The sequence below is a fragment of the Pelobates fuscus genome, chromosome 13 (genome assembly GCF_036172605.1).
Source record: "Pelobates fuscus isolate aPelFus1 chromosome 13, aPelFus1.pri, whole genome shotgun sequence".
Lineage (NCBI taxonomy): Eukaryota > Metazoa > Chordata > Amphibia > Anura > Pelobatidae > Pelobates > Pelobates fuscus.
Window position 1 is genome coordinate 37,284,152 of NC_086329.1, and position 21,648 is coordinate 37,305,799.

Consider the following 21,648-nt stretch of genomic DNA (forward strand, 5'->3'; position numbering starts at 1 on the left):
TTTGCAAGGTTAAAACTCTCCTTCACTATGTGGAAGTTACTGCTTCACTTCGTGCCTGGATCGGAGCAATTACTCATATTTTATGTACAACTGCATGGACCAGTTTCAGCTATTATCCTCGCTAGATGGTTCTGATGGCTGTTATCAGTAGCGGGCGTCGAATCGACCTTCGGAGCGCACTCCTTAAGTGATGAAGCGGCTACGCAAGCTTTTTCATGGGGTGCTTCACTGGTGGACATTATGCGTTCTACTGACTGGTCTCGGATTTTCTATTTCCGTACTGCTTCTCGTGCTTCTTTCGCTCTTCTTTCATAGCATTAAAAATGCAAATATGCTGTCATGTGGTAAAATTGTAGATGATGCTAAACTAGTGTACCTATAATCTTAATTTTAGTAATGAGAGGAGGCGAATATTTCCCTCCCTTCTTCCTCTCCCTCTACTGGTTTTATCTAATTTTCTGTTTTTTTACATGTCCTACTGCTGCTTACGCTAATTTTCCTAGCTAGTTGCTATCAATTATTATATAATTTCTGGTTCAGATATGAATACGTTATTTTATCCTCAAGAATAGTATTGATAAACTACTGTCATTTCGCTGCCTTTCATTTCTTTCTGTTCTTTTCAGTGTGAAAATTGGCATTATACATTGGATCTGCCCATCGCATCCTTACTGTTCAAGCGGTCCTTGGGGTTACATTGGATCCACATCGTTATTTGAGTTTTCATTGTTGCACTTGTTCATTGGACTATTAGTTCGCTTCAAAGAAAGAGGAAGTGGAAAGCACCACAGAGCTATATGTAGTAATGATTCCTGATTCGGATTGGTTTAACTTTTTAAATGATCTGTGCTGCTGGAGTTTAAAGTAAAGAAAGTTTACGCAAATATTCGCCTCCTGTCATTACTAAAATTAAGATTATAGGTACACTACGTTAGCATAATCTACAATTTATACCAATGTAATTTAAATGTAAAATGTTACTTTAACAGTAAGCAGCCACTAACCTCTGATCACACTGCTTTGACTGCCTATAATTACAAAGGGGTATGAGAAAGAACAAGCTCCAATAAAGAGCATTTTTTGCAGAACGGACCATGAGTATAGCAGTTGTGGACATCTGTGAGTTAGCTGAATTTTTTTACAATTAGACTCTGTGATTACTAATTAAATAATGTGCTAATTACTCAACTGAGAATACTCAGCAAGGGAGTAGGCCAGGCATGTTGTAACCTGTTGTGTATAAAGGTCATGCGGCTCACAGCAGGTTATGTTACTGTGAGAAGTGAAAAGCCCCATTAATTCGCCATTCCTGGTCTAAAACACAGGATTGAAGAGGTAGAGGAGAACTGTATTTGCCATTGACTCTATTCTTTAATAGCTGCCATAATAACCCCAACCCTGCTTGGTCGGATAACTGCAAGAGTATGTTTTAATATCAACATTTTACATGTCGAGAAAGTGATCACGCTATTAGCTCACTCATCATGTTTGCAGCTAAGCAACAAGATTCTTACTTTCTTGCGACTGTGGTTACGCGGATCCGTTTCTGTCCACTCGAGTGTTGATACTGAGTCACAAATTGGATTGCACCTCGTCCCCCTTGTGGGATGGGAGCATTGTGCTGAAATGTCAAGGTGGGAAAAGGGAGCATTAGTTACAGTAAATGACAAGGAAAGAAACTCTGCTAAGAGTATTAAAACTATTTCTACTTGCCAAGGATTGCCACATATTGGTAAATATAGCTATAAGCGTCACAATTCCTAGCACAGACTTCTAAATAAGGACAAAGATCTGCCACAATCTTGAGAACAAATATTGTGTGAAAAAAAAAGAAGCCGAGATAACTTTTTGTCAAGGTTGAGAATCCCTCACCATCATTGTTCATTATTTGTTTTCGTTTGTTGCAGTGTGTGTGCATATATGAAAAAAAATTAATTATATATATATTCCAATTAACTACCAGCACTCTAGAACTTAAAATAATTTCCTTCTTTTATTCCATCACGAAAAACTATTTCTAGGCATTTTAGCTCCAATTAGGAACTTTCTTTAGGACCAGTTATATACAAACACAGATCTCACCATACACACATTCAACATGCTACATATTCTATTTTCTCACACAGACCGCACTTAACATATACAACATCCTCTGACAGACACAACGTCACATATTTAACATCATCACATAGGCACCAGGTCACATATTCAATATCCTGACATAGGCACCAGGTCACATATTCAATATACCCACACAGGCACCACACCACACCACACCACATATTCAACATCCTCACACAGGCACCACGCCACAAATTCAACATCCTCACACAGGCACCAGGTCACATATTCAATATCCTGACATAGGCACCAGGTCACATATTCAATATACCCACACAGGCACCACACCACATATTCAACATCCTCACACAGGCACCATGCCACATATTCAACATCCTCACACAGGCATCATGCCACATATTCAACATCCTCACACAGGCACCATGCCACATATTCAACATCCTCACACAGGCATCATGCCACATATTCAACATCCTCACACATGCACCAGGTCACATATTCAATATCCTGACATAGGCACCAGGTCACATATTCAATATGCTCACACAGGCACCAGGTCACATATTCAACATTCTCACACAGGCACCAGGTCACATATTCAACATCCTCACACAGGCACCAGGTCATGTATTCAATATCCTCACACAGGCACCATATCACATATTCAATATCCTAACACCGGTACCACCACACATATTAAAAAGTTCTCACACAAACATCTGGTGCTGAATTTAAATATATGTACAGAACACACAGAACATATGTGCTTTTCTTAAAATTATGTCAACCATGGCAAAAAGATAACTAAGCTCATGTCAAGTAAAATATTCTATTACACTGGTAAACAATGTCCCTTTCCATCTATGGGACGGAACAAAACAAAATAGACAGACACAAACACATCTACAAATGTAGATAGTAAAAATTCAGCACGTTAAGAACTTGCATTAGTGGATATTAACGTGTCAATAAAGGATCATGGCAAGGACATTGAAAATGTCACTTAAAAAATACCATATTGGAGGCCTCCAGTGCAATGATATTTTCTGGGTAATATAGCTTTGACACCAAAATGTTAAGTACAATATGAGTCACAAGTGGAAAGCCTATGTTCTTATACACCACTTGAGATCTATTCCCTATTGTAATTTTTGCTTTAATATTGTTGTCTGTAATATTGGGGCGCATTGTGACACAGTCTGCACACTGTTAGCAGAGAGCTTAATCAATTAGGCCTCTGAGCCAAAAACATTTATGTTTGAGATGGTATTAGGATTTGGCTACATATACTTTAAAGAAAAAAAAAAAGCAGTAAGTACTCTAGAAAACAAGGGGAATGGGCACTAGACAGTCTAACAGGACTCTTTAAGTATCAGTTAATGAATTAAATGTGTCAGGCTGGTAGGTTGTCCCCTTAACACTCTGATGTCCATATACGATTTAAGAAATTATCTGATTTTTGGGTAAGACGTTACAGACACAAGTAAAGTATGACAAAGGACACAAACATGTGTTTTAGGATAGACACACAAGGAGACATGCAAGTCTGGGGAAAGAGGTCCAAAAGTAGGGGTCGGTGAATAAAGAGGGTTACAAGTGGGGTGAAATAGGTTACAAATGGGGGAAGTTGGGTAGGATGACAACAAAGGGGCGAAAGTAGCTCTCTCACTTGTGTGTGTTTCTCCATACCACTGCTTAAAGGGACATCGTAGGCACCCAGACCACTTCAGCCCATTGAAGTGGTCTGGGTGCCAACTCCCATCATCTTATTTTTATAAACCATTGTACAGCGCTACGGAATTTGCTGGCGCTATATAAGTAATAATACTCCTCCACTAGTGGCTGTCTAACAGACAGCCACTAGAGGGACTTCCGGTTGTTTAAAGGGACACTATAGTCACCTGAACAACTTCAGCTTAATTAGGTTGTTCAGGTGAGAACTATAGCTCCCTGCAGCCTTTCTCATGTAAACACTGTATTTTCTGTGAAAAATACAGTGTTTACATTGAAAGCTAGGAACACCTCCAGTTGCAGTCAGTCACTCAGAGTGAACCAGAGGGACTTCTGAGTTGATGGAGGCATAATATGCCTCCATCCACTCAGATCTGCAGTGCAGGAGCATCCTGTGATTCAGTATCTCCTCCCACTGCATGCAGACACTGAACTTTCCTCATAGAGATTAATTGATTCAATTCATCTCTATGAGGAGATGCTGATTGGCGAGGGCTGTGTTTGAATCATGCTGGCTCTGCCCCTGATCTGCCTCCTTGTCAGTCTCAGCCAATCCTATGGGGAAGCACTGTGATTGGATCAGGCTATCACATGTCAGCAGACTGCTTGTTTTTCCTGAGTCTAATAGCATGCAGATTTACAGCTTCTGGCTTGAATACAGTAAGATTTTTACTATATTTATGGAGGCATGAGGGGCCCTGGGGGGCTAGATGGTCGTGTTAACACTATAGGGTCAGGAATACATGTAGTTGCACTGGTGACTATAGTGTCCCTTTAAGCGACGTCGGACGCCCTCGGCTCTGCATGAGGACTTCCAGCATCACCAGAATCACAATAGGAAAGCATTGTATATATTCCTATAAGGGAATCCGAATGCGAACGCAGCCATTGCCGCGCATGTGCATTAGGTCTTCCCCGCCAGCGGATGTCGGAGGGGGAGGAGCGTGGGCGGAACCTAGCCAGCACCGAGGGACATTGGAGTTGGACCCAGGTAAGTGGCAGAAGGGGTAGCTACAGTGCCAGGAAAACAAGCTGGTTTTCCTGACACTATAGTTTTCCTTTAATTTTAGCCTCCCCTTCATTCTACAAACTGGGGGATGAAGGATCCAGGAAATTCAAAAGGACAAAAAGGGAATCGTGACCCACAAAAATGTGAAAATACAATAAGGATATATATCCCAGCATTACCATACTAAAAATTTTATTTAAAAAAAAAAACAACAAAAGAAAAAAAAAACAAAAAAACAGCCTTTTCTCCTTTTTCAGAATTATCCTTTAAATATTTTATTTTTCAGATGAGACAGCAATAATTTACTAAGAACCGCTGTGCAATAATACTGCAACGAGGCAAATGTCGAATGCTTCTGCTAGGAACATGTGACCGAGTAAATCAGACTCTCAATAAGGTAAAACAATAAGTCCTAGTGAATTTATAATTCATATATTTACAACTGGCTTGTTTATTACTTACTATTTTTAATGCTATGCGTTATAATTCTGTGTGTTTTATTATATATATATATATATATATATATATATATATATTTTACTTAATACGAAATTGTATAATATTGTGCACACCGACATTCAATCAAATTCCCAATTTCACACAAAATCCATTAAGGTGTCTCTTATCTTTATTTCATTCACTCATTATCAGTACATGTCTGGGAGTTAAGAGAATCCTTCTGTTCATAACTGCATCAAATCCTCCTCTAATTAAACACAGTTTGAATTAAACAGAGAGACATCACTTATAATTACTCTAAGAAAACATCAGGTGAGATTAAAATCACTGTAACTGATGCTATATACATGATTATCTCCATAATACAACAGGGAGGAAATTAGCTGTAAAATGGACAGCAATAAAAAATACAGAACAAAAAAAAAAGAGAAAACGATTACGAATACTTTGTTTGAGTTTGCGTCTCCAGGGTTTACACACTTGTGTGCATCAGTCAGCTAGCAGACTCTGGATAAAACAGGATGCTGCATATCATATGATTGCTGATCCATAGACGTCCACTACACAACTGTCCACACACAAAAGACACTCTCAGTATCCAAAAACCAGAGCAATCTCTTCAGCTGTTCCCCTTTGAAAAGCACAAATCTTCATTGATCAACTCCGACACACAAGGAACAGCAGCTGGCTTACACGTAAGTTTTTTTTACATACCATTATCTGAAGTAGATAGTATATTCTGTATTTTGTAAATTAAAAAAAAATTCTCCATTAATTAGAAAGAAACAAGGGCATTTTTCCTATGCCAGGGAATATTTCAACGCTAACGAATCCCACCCATTCACAAAGTCCTTCAGACAGACAAAAGAATGTTAACGGTGAATTTTATTTTTATTTTTTTTTAAATGCATTAGCTAGCTTCACACCTACCTTATTACAATTATTAGTTCCACACATACTTCCCTGCCTTTAACAAACATCCGAATACGCAATTCCCTTTTCTTTTTTTAAATACCACGAAATTTCAGAAGCATAGTCCTTTGCTATACTTCTGATGTTCTCAATTTCACATGCATAAAAAAAAAAGTAAGAAAAAGGGGAAATTACGTAATTTTTTTTTTACTTTTGTGTTTAAGTTTTCAAGTTTGAGGTTAATATAGCTTAACCAAAAAAGAAAAAAAAAATACACTTAAGACAAAACTCGGAAAGACCCAGAGACAGAAAGCAAAAATATAAACTGGCTCAGAGAGAAAAGGGAGTTTAGAACGTGAGTATTTTACTCCAAAAAGAATTGTGAATACTTTGGGATATTCTGAGATGTGGTTTTCAAATCATTAACTTGCTGGAGAATGTTAGAAAGTAGATCAATTGATCAGCATCGTGAATTAAAGCTATGTTTTGTAAGGCGACACGTCTACACTGTATGCTGTATCTATTAGTGGTGACAGACTTCAGGAACCGTTTAAATAATGCTAGACACAGGGTGTCTTTTAAACTAAGCTATTCCTGGCTGAAATAGGATTAGGTTGTGTAACTTTTTCATGGATCAATGAGATTGTTTATGTTGCTGTCAAATGAAAAGGAATAGGGGTATTGTGTGTTAATGTTTCGCAGCTTTAAAAACAGAATGGGCAAGCTTGATTTGTGAAGCAGACGTTATTACAAGCTACCTTAAACAAATGTTAAACTATAAAAAGATAAGGCTAAAGATAAAGATTAAAGATAAGGTTAAAGTCAAGCCGCAAATAACTTGCAGAATATTTATTTTAACGTGCATTCAATCCAGCCACCAACGGGGATCTGGCAACGTTTGGACTATTAACAAGTCTTTGCCATACTTGCTGGTAGTCGCAATTCGCCAAGTCATCCCTTGGTGGCTAGAAGAGAGGCACCTTAATAAGAATAAAGATTCCGTGACTTATTTACTACATGACTGAGGGTCATTGATGTGGGGATCACTGTTGGAGTCAGCTGACAATGACTAATTTCAAGATTTTAACCATAACAGTTATGCTTTCTAAAAATAAATACACACATGTGGGACAAATAGTAGACACAACTGCTTAGTACTCTGTTACAGGTATGACTGTCACCTGTTGAGCTACTACAACTCCAAAAACACATTTTTCTAAAAAAGGTTCTAAAGAATTCACGAAACAAGGAATCACAGTGAGTTGACATGAGCATTGTTGGTCTAAACAGGCAAATCTGAAAGTCTTGAATGCAGATATATTTTAAGCACAGCTATTTTGACCTACAATGTGCAATTTGCTGAATTCTGAGAATTTCTAAATTAATGAATACCATCGAGAGTGCTGCATAACACCCTATTTATAATTGCCCGATCTCTACTGATTTATTAGAAACAATTTTAATGCACTCAAACCATATAATATAGGACTTATCGCTAAACTTCCAGAAAAATAACTTGTTTACTTTAGTTGTTTTCCAAACAGATTAACTAATTTTTACATTTTTTACAGACAAGAGGCGGGATGGTGACTAAGAGATATAGGCCAAAAATATGATACAGAGAAAACGATAAGAACCTCAAGGTCAAAGATGAAAGAGATTTTGACATTGTATGCCACGATAATGGCTGCCACTGGGGTTGGTACTGTTGGCGCCAACCTCCTTCTACTCCTTTTATTTGCGTCCCACCTGAAATTGCGTACGGACACCTGGGCCCTTTCTCTGAACCTTAGCATTTGTGACATGATTTTTGGAATAAGTGTAATTCCTGTAGCTGTATACAGCAGCTTGTTCGGAGGTGGAATATTTGCCGAAAATGGCACACCCTGTCACCTGTTAGGTTTCCTGTTTGTATTGCTCCATTTGGCATCGATAAACTCCTTGGTGTGGGCAACTGTTGACAAATTTACAGAGATCCGTTTTCCACTGCGTTACACTCAACTCGTAACCAAGAGAAGGATTTTGATTATCTTAGTGCTCCTTTGGATTTATTCAGTGGCAATAGCTCTTTTGCCGTTCATTGGATTTGGAAAGTACAGTTATAACAAAGATGTCTACATTTGCCTCCCACATTTCCACCGATCCACGATAGTTTACTGCGTGTTGCTACTAAGTGTGGGATTTATTGTCCCAATTACGGTCATCAGTGTGCTCTACCTGGCCATCATTCGTATTGCCAGGCAACAAGCGAGGAGGGGAACCTTTATGTGCAATGATCAGCACTGTTACTATGTACCCATTCGATCATATTTTAAGAATACAGTCATTCTAACAGTTTCTGCCTGTAAGTATTTCAAATTGTTTTCTGCTCTCCTGCCAGAAAGACAACAAAATTTCACCCAGTTAAAGGGCTCGCTTAGCACAAAAACCCAATGTCTACATCTTACTGTCACAACAAAATTTCACCCAGTTAAAGGGCTCTCTTAGCACCAAAACCCAATGTCTACATCTTACAGTCACAACAAAATTTCACCCAGTTAAAGGGCTCTCTTAGCACCAAAACCCAATGTCTACATCTTACAGTCACAACAAAATTTCACCCAGTTAAAGGGCTCTCTTAGCACCAAAACCCAATGTCTACATCTTACAGTCTACATCTTGCTCACACCAAGTAGAAAGACAGACAGGGTTATTTACTAAGGTGAGAATTCCAAAGTGAGTTCCAAATGTGAGGTCAGAGTAGCTGAAATGGAAGCATAGTGGAGATTTTTAATTTTTTTTAGCTTAAATTTGAAATTCTCTTTGAATTCTCAATTTAGCAGAACACTCTGAAAATACATATGCATTTGTGCCTGCATAGTACACACATTAATGGAGTTCAATAAGATCACAATATTAAGAGCTACTGACTCAAGGGGTAAGGAAGTCAGAAAATAACAAGTATCTTCAATCCTCCGAGTGGTCCCACTATTGTGCACAAGTTCTCCACCATTTGATTTCTAGAGCAGGTAGAGGAGCCAAATGTGAGTTACGAGATGTGTTCTCCAAAGCAAACGAATTCAAGGATGCTTGCAATAAAACAGAAAACAGTAGGGTGGGAGTAGCTAACCCGGACTCAGAATTAGAAGGACACATAGGAATTAATAGAGGTGTACAGGGAGTTTCCATATAACTTCATGAATGCTATAAATTAAGAGGGTAAAAGGAAATGTTATATTTCCGAGAAGCAGATGTGGCATTTAATAGAGAATTGTTACAACATCTTCTGAAGTTTTTCTTTCTATTTATGTTTGTCAAAAAAGGATCTTAAAAGCAGAATAGGGAATGTTGGTCAGCTCACTTGTAAATCACGATTAAAAAAAATTCTAGCCAGGTCTGATACGGTCTGTTAGGCAAGTAATATCCCGTGCGGTCCAGAATGCTATAACATCATTGCTGGAGGCATGAAATACTGAACATCTTAGAATAGTTATGTGCGTCTTATTTTTGGCAAATCGTTTCTCATTAAATTTACAAGACTTTGGAACACAGTTAAAAATATTCCCATTTTTTATTGCCATTCCACCACAACAATTGCTTACATATAAATATTCTTTTAACTAAATAAGCAACGATTTCCGTTCTCATGTACCATAAAAAAAGCACAATTAAAACATAAATCTTAAATGACATGTATTCCCACAAAGCTTAAAATGTGGTTAATTAATTCCAGAGCAGTAAAATATCAAGCTTTGGCAATCCCCAGATATTCTTTATCCCCAATGACTTTGTGTAGAAGGAATAGCTTCTAAGATGGCCTTAAGAAGCTCACCTGTGAAACCACTGCTTATGTTAAAGGAACACTAGAGTGTTAGGAATACGAACCTATATTCCTAGCGCTATAGTGTTCTCCTCTTTACTTACATTCCGAGCCCCTTTCCCTAAATGTAAATAAAAACTGGTAAAAAGAAAGGTATTACTTACCTTTTTTTTCCAGCGTCAAGATCGAGTCCACCAACGCTTCTAAATGTCCAATCCAATGCTGTTCATAAGTGCATGCATGGCAGTGCTGTGCACCTATTGGAGGTTAGCTGTGAGAAACGAGTTTGACTCCGCTCTAACAGCAGAAGTGCCCCCTAGTGTTTGTTTGGAAGACCTCCAGCAGAGGTGTATTTAACCCTTCAATGTAAGCAGTGCCGTATTTACGGTCATGCTTTACATTGCAGGGTCAAAACTACTGCATTGAGAAGAAATGGTCTGGGTGTCTTTAAAAGGTGCTTTAATTACAGCTGAATTCACAATTATGTAGATAGAACTATAGGTATGATAACGCACCACAAAGTCAAATTCTTTCTAGTGAGTTGCGAAAAGAAGTACGAACAGGGTGTTTAAATAAATAAAGTTTACACATTTTTGGACAGACAGTGGTAAGCACTCCTTCCGCTTGTGATATTTGTTTATGAAACACTTGGCTTCTAGGTTATTTTTGCAAAACAATGCAGTTATAAGTAACTGCTCGCAGGGAGATGTGGACAGGGGACATCCTCGCACTTTAACATAAGCAAGGAGCATATGTTACTACGGAGTCTGGAGGGTCCCTTTACTATCAGAAAATGCATACTTTTTCTAGCACACATATAGGTTATTTTCTAAATTGAGAATTGCCAAGAATTGCAAATTTTTATGCCGAAATAGCCGAAATAGAAGGAAAACTGATTCAGAGAATTTGCCCATTTCAGTGGTTCGTGCCTTAAATTCTAAATTCTCGTTTGAATTCACTTTGAATTTGCGACAATTCTCAATTTGGTTTATAACCCTGATAGTCTCAAATAATGTTTTGAACACATGCGCCTTGGATCATGCAGAATAAAGCATTATAGCACTGAGCTGGGTATGAGCGTAAATTAAACTAGACATCGCGTGATTTAAGTATGAAAATTGTAAACAGGTTTAATTAAACTTTAAACATATCGTTCAGGTCATTGTCTGGGTTGCATCTCTTATAATGCTCTGAACTGTGAGTTCTAATCCAGCAACATCCGAGATGATGGGTGAATTTTAACACTCTTGACTTAAACAACTGAACATGACGTGGTAATAATTTCTTATTTCCCAGATACAGTACCCAAGAGAGTGCCATATAATGTGTTTATTGCCAACTCTGGAGTCAAAGAGTGAGTTGAGTAATTGAGAAACAACTGCAAAGAGATTTCAACAGAATTACCAATTCTCATTCACCAAAATCACGATTGGTGAACGACTGACAAAGGAATTTGAGCCCAAAACAGCAAAATTGTAAAAGGTTTCCAACTGCTTTATTTTAAGCTCGGCAAATTCGGCCTAAATTACCTTGTCAGTTGTCCACACTTCACAGATCATGGTGACAAACACCAGAAAAGTTATTAAGTTAGTTGAGTGTTGTTTTTCTGATGAACTCTTTGACTTCTTGGTAAACTGTGAAAGCACACCTTTTGCTCCTTTCCTCTGAATTAACCACATCTAAATGCTGCACACTTGTTTTCTCTCTTTTATTTACCCTGGTAAGCAAAGTTATTCTAACTACGTATCTGTTTTATTCTAGTCTACCTCTTGATTTGCTGGGTCCCATTGGTAACAATTAGTTTCTATGAAATCTTTCACCCGGACATTGTTCCAGCGGGCGCAAAAATGTTTTCCACTTGGCTTGCAATTCTGATGCCCGGCTTAAACCCCTGGATCAATGCTTTGGCCCAAAGGTAAGAACTATTAGTGGCCTAAAAGATAACCTTATTATTTAGATTTTGTAATAACCTACATCACCTCTGTGGCATACCATTTAAAAAAAAAAAAAAACATAAGAAATTGAAAATCAAAGCGTATAAGTGAGAATGGAGACTACAACCAATCTTTATATTAATCAGGACATCACAAATACCATGTGCATGCAAAGCTGGTTGAATTCACTCACTGACTGAAATGGTTTGAAACATATTCCAAAATGCGGAACATTGGGGTGTATTCACTAATGTGAAAATCGTGGGGAACTGACAAGGCAATTGCGTATTTTACACCTCAATAGTTAAGCTCCAGTTCTGGAGATTTCTTTTCAGTTTGGCTATTGTGAGCTCTTTCAAATGGGTGACTCCCTTGTAAAGTCTTTACTATTCCTGGTTATTGAATAAGTGAATAAATACTTAGCAATATGTTCACCAGCTAAATATTAAGAAGCATATATTTGCTCAGCTTGTTAAACCGATGAATACATTATCATTGATAAAGGCAACAGTGCCCCTATCTTTTATTGATGTCTCCAACACACTGACTAGTTAGGGAGTCTTATAATTTATATTAATAAATGGTCCAAAATAGCTACATTTCTCACTACAAACTTTTTGATAATGGAAAGCGTCGGATGGCGGTGTTTTGTAGAATTTGTTTCCAAACCTATGGCAATTGGGGTCACTGGAAGATACGGTTAAAACAACATGCTTAAGAACCACAAGAAAAAAATTAGCAGAACAGGAGATAATAACTTCTAAAGTAAACACCCTGTGTTGTAAGATCTGATCTAAAACTAACCGTTTATTTCACGTCGGCTGTGTGAGTCACAGCCAGGAGAGTTGTGGCTAGGGCTACATAAACAAACAAAAATTATTTAACTCCTAAATGGCAGACTTGAGCTGCGAGACTGCAGGGACATGATCTATACACCAAAACCAATTAATTAAGCAAAAGTTGTTTTGGTGCTTAGAGTATCTCTTTAACTATTACAGTGGTAAAGTGATGACCAGTCAATTGCATGTCCACTAGCGCTCACAGCAAGGATTTTTTAAGTTGGACACTCTTTAGTTCATCATAAAATAAAAGCTAGGCACATTATAACAAATATTTTACAAGTTTGTTTTAGGTATTTTTAAAGGGTTTTCTGACATCTGCTTTCTTGCCAAAGGAAATATAGAAAGGCTATGCGAGAAAGTTGGCGGAAGCTGAAGAGGATCTTTGAGAATATGGGAACAAACTGCGAGCCAACAAATGAGAACGAGAGGCAGTCCAGCATCCAGTCCCATCAATGTTTGCCAGGAAATAATGCAGTGAATCTAGCTCAAACATGATAAGAAACATAGAGCCTTCAAAATACACAAAATACATAGCGTGGAGGTAAGAAGCAAAATACATCATCATCTTGGCATTATTTTATCTAGTATTTCCTTATAAACATAGCATAGGAGGACAAAATACTATTTATTTTACTAGTGGAAGACTCCAAACACTGTAAGCAATAACGCTTAATATAAAGCTAGTTTGTTTTCCCATTTCTTTTATATTTGTGATGTAGTTTTTCAGATTTTTGTGAAAATCCAGATGGCTGTATAAGTTCTTGTATGGTGTGATTACACTGTGTTTGCACTTGAATAAAAGAACTGGAAGATTCTGCAGGTTATATTTGCATGCTAGCACAAAGTCTAATCCATTAGATATTTACAAAGAGCTCTGATCTTTGTAATAGAATAGTCTGAATAGTGGGAGGACCTGGGGCTCAGGTAGGAGTAATGGACACCCCAGTCATTATGATTGTTATGGGTTTACAATATGCAGAGCAAGAATCTTTGATTCTCCTGGCTTCTCTTCTAGTTATGTATCGGTTTTCCGGGGGTATGAAGAGATCCACACAACTTTCAAGTTAAATTTTATGTTTTAAGAGGAAGCAATAGATGATTACCTCTGCTAATATGTAAGAATTACATGTATTGCCACGAAAACATCCTTCACTGTCACAAGTGTCTCGTTAGTTATGTCATCAGATGACTATAAATTGGTACTGAGCCCTAATATCTAAATTTAGATTTACTGTAACAAAAGTGTGTTGGGAAACCTAAAGTTACTGCTCTTAAGATAATACGATATTAGGGGGGTTAGTCTACGCACTGGCCGGGGGTTGCGGAATTTTGCAGACATGAAGTTCCGGGTACCAAGCAGGCAGATTTTTCCGGGCATTTAGACATGCCACAGGCTAGAGGCAGCAGCAGGGGATGGGAGTATGCTGTCTGCACCTTTGGTGGGTGCAGGCCAAAGGAATCACTTCTTTGCGTTACGATGCTCACTAGTAAGTCAAGAGCGAAAGCTGGGGATACCGCCACCTGTGGTCTGACTCCATGACACTTCAGACTGCAACGGCGTTACTAATGTGGTTTGCACCCACTGTAGGCCACACGTTCCTCTTGACCACCAGAGATTTAAGCCACAAAAGAACCACCAGGGACCACAGCACACAAAGTGTGTGTGGAGGTCCAGTGTATAATGTGTGCTCTGTTTTACCTTCTCCTGCTTAGATTTCTGCATGAAGCGGAGGCAAAACAGAGTACATTTTACTCACACTACATCCACACACATTACACAAACCACACACCACACACAGACAGCAAGCACACGCTACATTCACACACAGTACAGCCAATAAACACACACATTATACACATCCAACACATCTCACCAACACACACACGCTCTAATCTTTATTTTGATTTTTGCATTATTTTAAGGTATAATCTACATGATGCACTAAAGTGAGTTGGACTCAGTTCCAGCCTATTGTGTCCTTTTAACCCCTTAAGGACCAAACTTCTGGAATAAAAGGGAATCATGACGTGTCAGACATGTCATGTGTCTTTAAGGGGTTAAGGAGGCCAATACCTGTCACCACCATCATCTGTTGGTGTTCACAGTGGGCTGCAATAGTGATGGTGCTCTACTTTAATTATCACTGTGCTCAAAGAAATTATAGGAGCTCCAAAAATCAAAGCCTACTTTAAAGGATCACTATAGTGTCAGGAAAACAAACACGTTTTCCTGACACTAGAGTGCCCTAAGGATGCCCCTCCCTTGGTGCTGAAGGGGTTAAGCTACTTACCTTAAAGGGACACTCCAGGCACCCAGACCACTTCTGCCCATTGGAGTGGTCTGGGTGCCAACTCCCACTACTCTTAACCCTGCAAGTGTAATTATTGCAGTTTTTTTATAAACTGCAATAATTACCTTGCAGGGTTAACTCCACCTCTAGTGGCTGTCTACTAGAGGGGACTTCCTGGATTATAGCACAGAAATCCTGTGCTAGAGCGTCGCTGGACGTCCTCACGCTGTGTGAGGACCTCCAGCGTCGCTCATTTCCCCATAGGAAAGCATTGAAAAGCATTTTCAGTGCTTTCCTATGGAGAGTGCTGGATTGCCGCACATGCGCATTAGGTCTCCCTGGCCGGTGGGCGGGATCAGTCTTGCCCACCGGCCGATGCAATCACAAGGAGGAGCGGCGCGGAGGAAGAAGCAGCGATGTGGGACACCGTCGCTGCCTCTGGTAAGTTACTGATGGGGTTTTCACCCCTTCAGCATCCGGGGATTGGTGGGTGGGTGGGAGGGAGAGGGAACCTGCAGTGCCAGGAAAACGGATTGTTTTCCTGGCACTGGAGTTTCCCTTTAATCCAGCGCCGGGCTCCCTCGGCGCTATGTTTACATGTGAAGGGTTAAAACCTGGAGGGACCTGGCAACCAGACCACTTCATTGAGCTGAAGTGGTCTGGGTGATTATAGTGTCCCTTTAAATTAAATATTGTGTCTTTTTGGTTTAAAAGAATGAAAACCAAAATAAAAAGCTTGGGACTAGAATACCCTATGTCTCCTATTACACAACATAATACAGGTCACCAAGAGTCAGGTCTGTATTGTATTGTAAATAAGGAGTGTCTTAATGTTTTGAATGCAACAATTATTGTTATTGGACTAAGCTAACTGTATCTTTTTTTTATCCCCTAAATCTGTCTTTGAATATAGATACAGGATAGTAAGGTTAAGTATAAGATGGGCATCACGCAGTCTTAAGAAAACTAGAATTTTCCTTTTTTTTTGCTTACATTCATTGCATCAACCCTGAAGGTTTAAAATTAAACAATTAGATGAGTCAACACTGTGGCAGCGATTTTAAAGTTGTTTTGGCACTGCAAATGTTTGCTAACTATATTTCACACGATTCTTAGGCACTTTTTTAAAGCAGCCAAGTGCAATCAAACTAAACCATGTTTTTTTTTTATTCACTGCAGGTAGAATCTATGCATAAAACCAAGACAAACTGAAATTCAAGTCCACACCTGACTCCTGGTATAAAATGACTGCAATGGTGTATTTTTCATTACGCTGGACACTTTAGTTCTATCAAGAAAGCCAACATATGGTTTTGGACAATGACAAAAAAAAAGTCAGTAAAGGATTGCACTGGATAAAAGCAGTGGGAAAACATAAACAAACGCTTTCACGACAGAAAACAAAACGTTTAGCGAAAATGCTGTGCTGGGAAATGGGGAAGATGACATAACCCTACTAGACGACAGGAAATAACAGACGAAGCTTTCAAAATAAGCTGTGGATTAAAAATATTTTTTTTATTGTTGATCTCGAATGACTAAAATGTTGTTTATAATGTTTTTATTTTTTCAACAACCTCAAATCTATATTTATTAACTGTCTCAGCCAAAATGTGATGTGTGTTTTACGTGTGGCAATGTAGAATGGAAAAAATATACAGTCATTGGTACAAGTACAATGTGTTGAAAACAACTGTGTCTGTATATGTGGGTGTATTTTTATTTTAAAGCAGTAATTCTTCATTGTTGTGTACCCCTTGGATCAGAAATGTACACGTTTACAACACAGCTATGTAGTGTGCATGATCATATTTATTACAGGATATCACAGAGCCACAAAGCATACATCACGGTCAGCACAACATTCATCAGCCTTTGTGATTTACACATCTATACTAAACATTACTGACATATTTGTCTTTGGAAGTGTTTATAACAATTATCTAATAGGATGTCTACAGATAAGCAGTCATATATTCAAAAATGAGTAGCATTTTCTGGCTCTGAATACAGGACTAGTAGGATATACATTCCTTGGGTCAGTGGAGCTCCGTGGAATCCTTTGGCAAATGTTCCAGAAATGTGTGCATCAGTGACAGACTGCTAGCTGTATACATTCTAGACAAATATAGACTAAACTATTTGGACATTAAAACAAAACAGTGTCATATTGTACAATAAAAGACCCAGTAACCCAGTAACCATAACTAACGCCGGCTGATCAGCAATATAATAGACTTTTATGTGGTTTTTCAACCAGAAGTCACAAGTCACCTTAAGGAAGGGTTAGGAACAGTGGTGGCTCTAGACTTTGCGAGGCCTTAGGCAAAACCTCAAGCATCGGGCCCCCACTAACACCATTAGTGAACAAAAAATAGTGAACAATTGTCATGTGTGTGTAAAGAGCTGCAGATATATTGAAGGGTGGCCTAGCAGCGTTGGATATAGAGAGCCAGTCTCTGTATTCATCGTTCAGAGGCTTGCCGTGTCGCGGCTTCCTGTGCCGCTGCGTTGTAGGCTCTCTGACTGTAGTTATGGCATAATTTGCAATAAACACATTTAATTTGCAATTATTCTAAGTGTTCATACATGATTGCGGTGTATGGTTGTATAGCCTGGCAGTCGTTTATACATAAGTGCCGGTGTGAAGGGGTTATGTAAACTTTGGTTTGGGCTTTAAAAATAATAATTTACCAAATAATAATAAAGGTACAGATAAAAAAAACAGTGTCATAGACATTTTCCCCACATATTCTATAATCCTTTACATATATATCATCATATATATGTTTCCCCAAGTATTGTATATGTATGTGTATAATATATATATCACTTGCCATTTTACCTTTGCATTGCCTATACCACATCACCTTTACATTGCAGACGTAGACACACAAACACACACTAATACATGCACATATATATATATATATATACAAATACACAAACACTTATACACAATGATACATGCTCATTCCCACACACACAACACACTGATGCACAGAGACAAAATTAGATTATCAGTTTATACACAGCTTGGTTCACAGATTAGTGAAATGGTCTGTGTGTCAATCACTTAAGTTGCCAGATTCCTCCTTCCAAGGAAGAAAGAGAGTTTCTCTTTACCTGTGCATGATGTATGAGTATACTGCACTCACAAGTTGGACAAAACTGGCGCAAATACAAAGTAAAAACTCCTTTTGCGGTGTCACACCACTCTCAGAAGAGAGACAATGTGCACTGTAACTTTTACAATGATGCAAGGCTGTTATAGTGCTTAGAGTGAACCTTCAAAATGATTCTCTTTTTAAAATGCAATAGTTTTTTTCTAAAGCTCAATATTTATGATATGGAGACCTTTTCTCCTTTTCTTCATGTGGTCCTGTTTAACCCGGACCCTGAAACACCCTACAACGGTGGTTCCCAAACCAGTCCTCATAGCCCACCAACGATTCAGGATTTATGTATTTCCCTGTTTTATTCCAAAAGAGATACTGACAAAACATGGAGTGTTGGTGAGTTTTGAGGACTGGTTTGGAAAACACTACACTGCATTCCAGGCAACAAAATGTCTCCTGGTAACAGCATCATCCCGCAAGGGCACTGCGCAACGCTGTGCAGAATGTCGCAGCCAGTATTCTCACAGATGCAGGACACATTCAGCTTCATGGATATATTATACAACATGCTGGTTGCCCACTAAGTTCCATCGCGCACCAAACAATCTATTTCCCTAACCAGACGTCCGCTGAAGTATATGGGAGAATGGAAACACAGATACACAGTGTAGCCAGAGCTACATTACATGCACTGCCCTTGAATCGGTATGTATTGTGCGCACAAGCTATCTTTAAAAACATTTGTTCGGCACATCACACGAGTAAGCATTTGATACATCAGTATTGTGTGAGAGCTGTATGTTCTGAGCGTCCCATATGTACTGTTATATGAATGACACTGTTATCGGTGTTGTATATGATATAAACACCGTATGTGATGTGTTTACCTAATATGATAAAGAAGTTGCAATTATAATCCTTATTGCAGTGTGGGTGCCCCATATGCAACTGATTAGTGTTTATACAACGAGTGTCACAGATGAAGTAAGTTATAAGAATGCCGTGTTCGTGAAGGTTGTAGTTATGGATGCCCTGTGTAATATTGGACATCTGCGCATCTTTTTTTTGCCACATTCAATCGTAATGTTACATGGATACCATAGAAAAGTCCTGCTAAGCCATTCAATTTTTTTCCGAAATAGATTCCCAAGCCTTTTATTATCTGTACATTACAAATACACTATGAAGAAACGCAAAAAAAAACACAATGGAAAAAAAAAGACAATTTAAAGGCAGATGACTTGCCATGCCCATAATAATTTGCAATTTCCAAGCACAGCTTACCTGATTGACTATCTCGAAATAAACTGCAAGTGTTGTAGTGGTACTCAGGCCACATATTTTCCACTGGCATGTGGCACCGGTTCCAATCTCCTAAGAAAATAGACAACACAAATATTAAGATTTTTTTTTTTTTTTTTATTAGATACAATTAGGGCTACAATTGCGCTCAATATTTCTGTAACCCAGTAAATGTCATTAAGGCTTTTTACTCTTCAAGCAGTAAAGTCTCAATATAATATCCGCTGACATTAAACAATGTTAAATGATACTATTACCGGTTCATTAAAACCCATGACTAAATAGCTCCAATAATGAACTGCTTAATTGCTGTATGGACCTTTAGTCCAGTTACTTAGTAGCAGGCTGATAGTCTTTTGAGTAACACGTGAAACATGTAATAATAAAATAGGTAAATACTATTTCACTACTGAATTAGGTTTTAAAATATTTAAAGCTCTGTGTAGTTTCATCCTGCGCTATTAAAGGCACAATTAATTTTTTTTTTTTTTTTTTAAAGGAGCGGTAAGTTATACTACACAAATCCAATAGTAGAGTTATGGATAAAAATAGTAAGTTAAAGTATACATATGAGCCACTTCATTACCTTTCAGGGAACTCTCACTACAGCACGCTAATGTAAGCAGACAAATCATTTGCCAGCAGTTGACTTTTTATCTGTGGTTGCTGGTCAATTTATCTACCAGAGCCAGAAGCTGTCTGCAGTGAGTTAAACCCGGTGGTGCAGGCCTTATTTCAATGGCGAGACAAACCAGTTGACGCTCTCAGCCAATGAGCTGGCCCTGAATGGCAGGGTTTATCTCAGAAGAGCGAATGAAAAATCCGACACTCTATAGAGGAAGTGAATGGCATCTCACAGAGCTGTCATTTGCTGTGCAAATATCGATAACATTAGAAACCTTTCAAATTAGAGGTTTCGTTGTTTTTAAAAATTGATTTACATAATGTTTAAAATTGGAAGTATTTTGCCCCTCTGTGTCTCTCTAAGAACCATTGCTGTAGATAGATAGAAAGCCAGACACATGCATTGATTGATGCATCATTCCATCCAAACATGCATTTCTTTAGGGAGAAGGTGACGAAATATATACTTTTCATAACTACATAAACTAACACATTTTAAAACATCCCCTCGGGGTAACATTATGGTCACTGATCTTAAAACAAGAAATTCCTCTGCCTAAAAAAGACAACAACTACAAAGTAATTTAGAATATAATAATAAGAAACTCACATTTTCAGACACACACGGTCCCTTGGCATTTAAAGATACACATGGTCCAATAGCTCCAGAAATCTTCAGCTCCCTAGAGGTCTTCCAGGAAACATGGAAAAAAAAAAAAAAAACAGTAAGGATCAGCTGGGAATTTCTAAAAACATGCATTCACAAGAATATACTGAAATTGAAGATATAAAAATCTCAAACCAGTCCTCAAAGACTACCAGTAACCAAGGATTTGAGGTTTAATAAATTGTGTTTCGAAAAGGAATATCCATAAATTCGGGATTGTTTGGAAATCCGTATGATGGTCAATAAATACTGCATCGAGAAGCTCTTTTCTGTATACCAAGTTTTACTATGTGTTTCCATCACCAGCCATACTCAAAGCCTTAACTCATCCATTACAATACACCAAATTTAAAATATTAGGGTTAGGGAAGAGCTTTTCCATCTGCTAATTAAGCAGAGAAAAAAAATACTTCCTGATATGAAAGGTGAGCCAATATAGTCTCCTATTGAGTCACCATGACTGTTCCCGCCTTCTCAGTATGTGCCACCCCTTTGGTAGCTTGCCACTCTTAGAACTTGACCCTTCATTGATGCACCAGGAGAGGTCCCTGTGATCCCCATCATAAGTGTCCTTTTACCTTTCTTAACTCTACTTGAGAAGATATTGTATCCCCCTCGTTCCGCCCCCTTCCCTTTACTTGACCTGTTCTATGTCCTCCTTCTCAACAGGTGATGCACTGTGTTTATTCTAAATCCTATGACATTTCCTCAACTTACATTTATACCTTCTATTTATTGTATGTGCTATATTGCAATAAAGGTATGTTGTGTTCACTTTTTTCTCCGTCAAGAATATACTGAAGCTTTCAAGAAAAAATAAATTAAAAAAAGAGCGAGAGAGAGAAGTTAAGAGGAAGGAAAGGTGTGGACGACACAC

General features: G+C 38.3%; 1 protein-coding gene and 1 long non-coding RNA gene across 2 annotated transcripts in view; one reads left to right on the forward strand and one right to left on the reverse strand.

The window, feature by feature from the left end:
* Positions 1–21,648, reverse strand: part of LOC134583330 (protein transport protein Sec23A) — a 68,046-nt gene that overhangs the window by 18,704 nt on the left and 27,694 nt on the right. The window contains exons 11-13 of the mRNA XM_063440210.1: positions 20,715–20,795; positions 19,463–19,552; positions 1,515–1,621 (exon numbers count right to left, since the gene is read on the reverse strand). Coding sequence (XP_063296280.1) covers positions 1,515–1,621; positions 19,463–19,552; positions 20,715–20,795 — 278 coding nt within the window. The remainder of the gene's footprint in view (positions 1–1,514; positions 1,622–19,462; positions 19,553–20,714; positions 20,796–21,648) is intronic.
* On the forward strand, positions 11,783–16,521 carry LOC134583010 (uncharacterized). Its single transcript, XR_010086300.1, has 3 exons — positions 11,783–11,907; positions 13,101–13,309; positions 16,239–16,521. It is a non-coding gene; the product is annotated as an uncharacterized LOC134583010 (long non-coding RNA).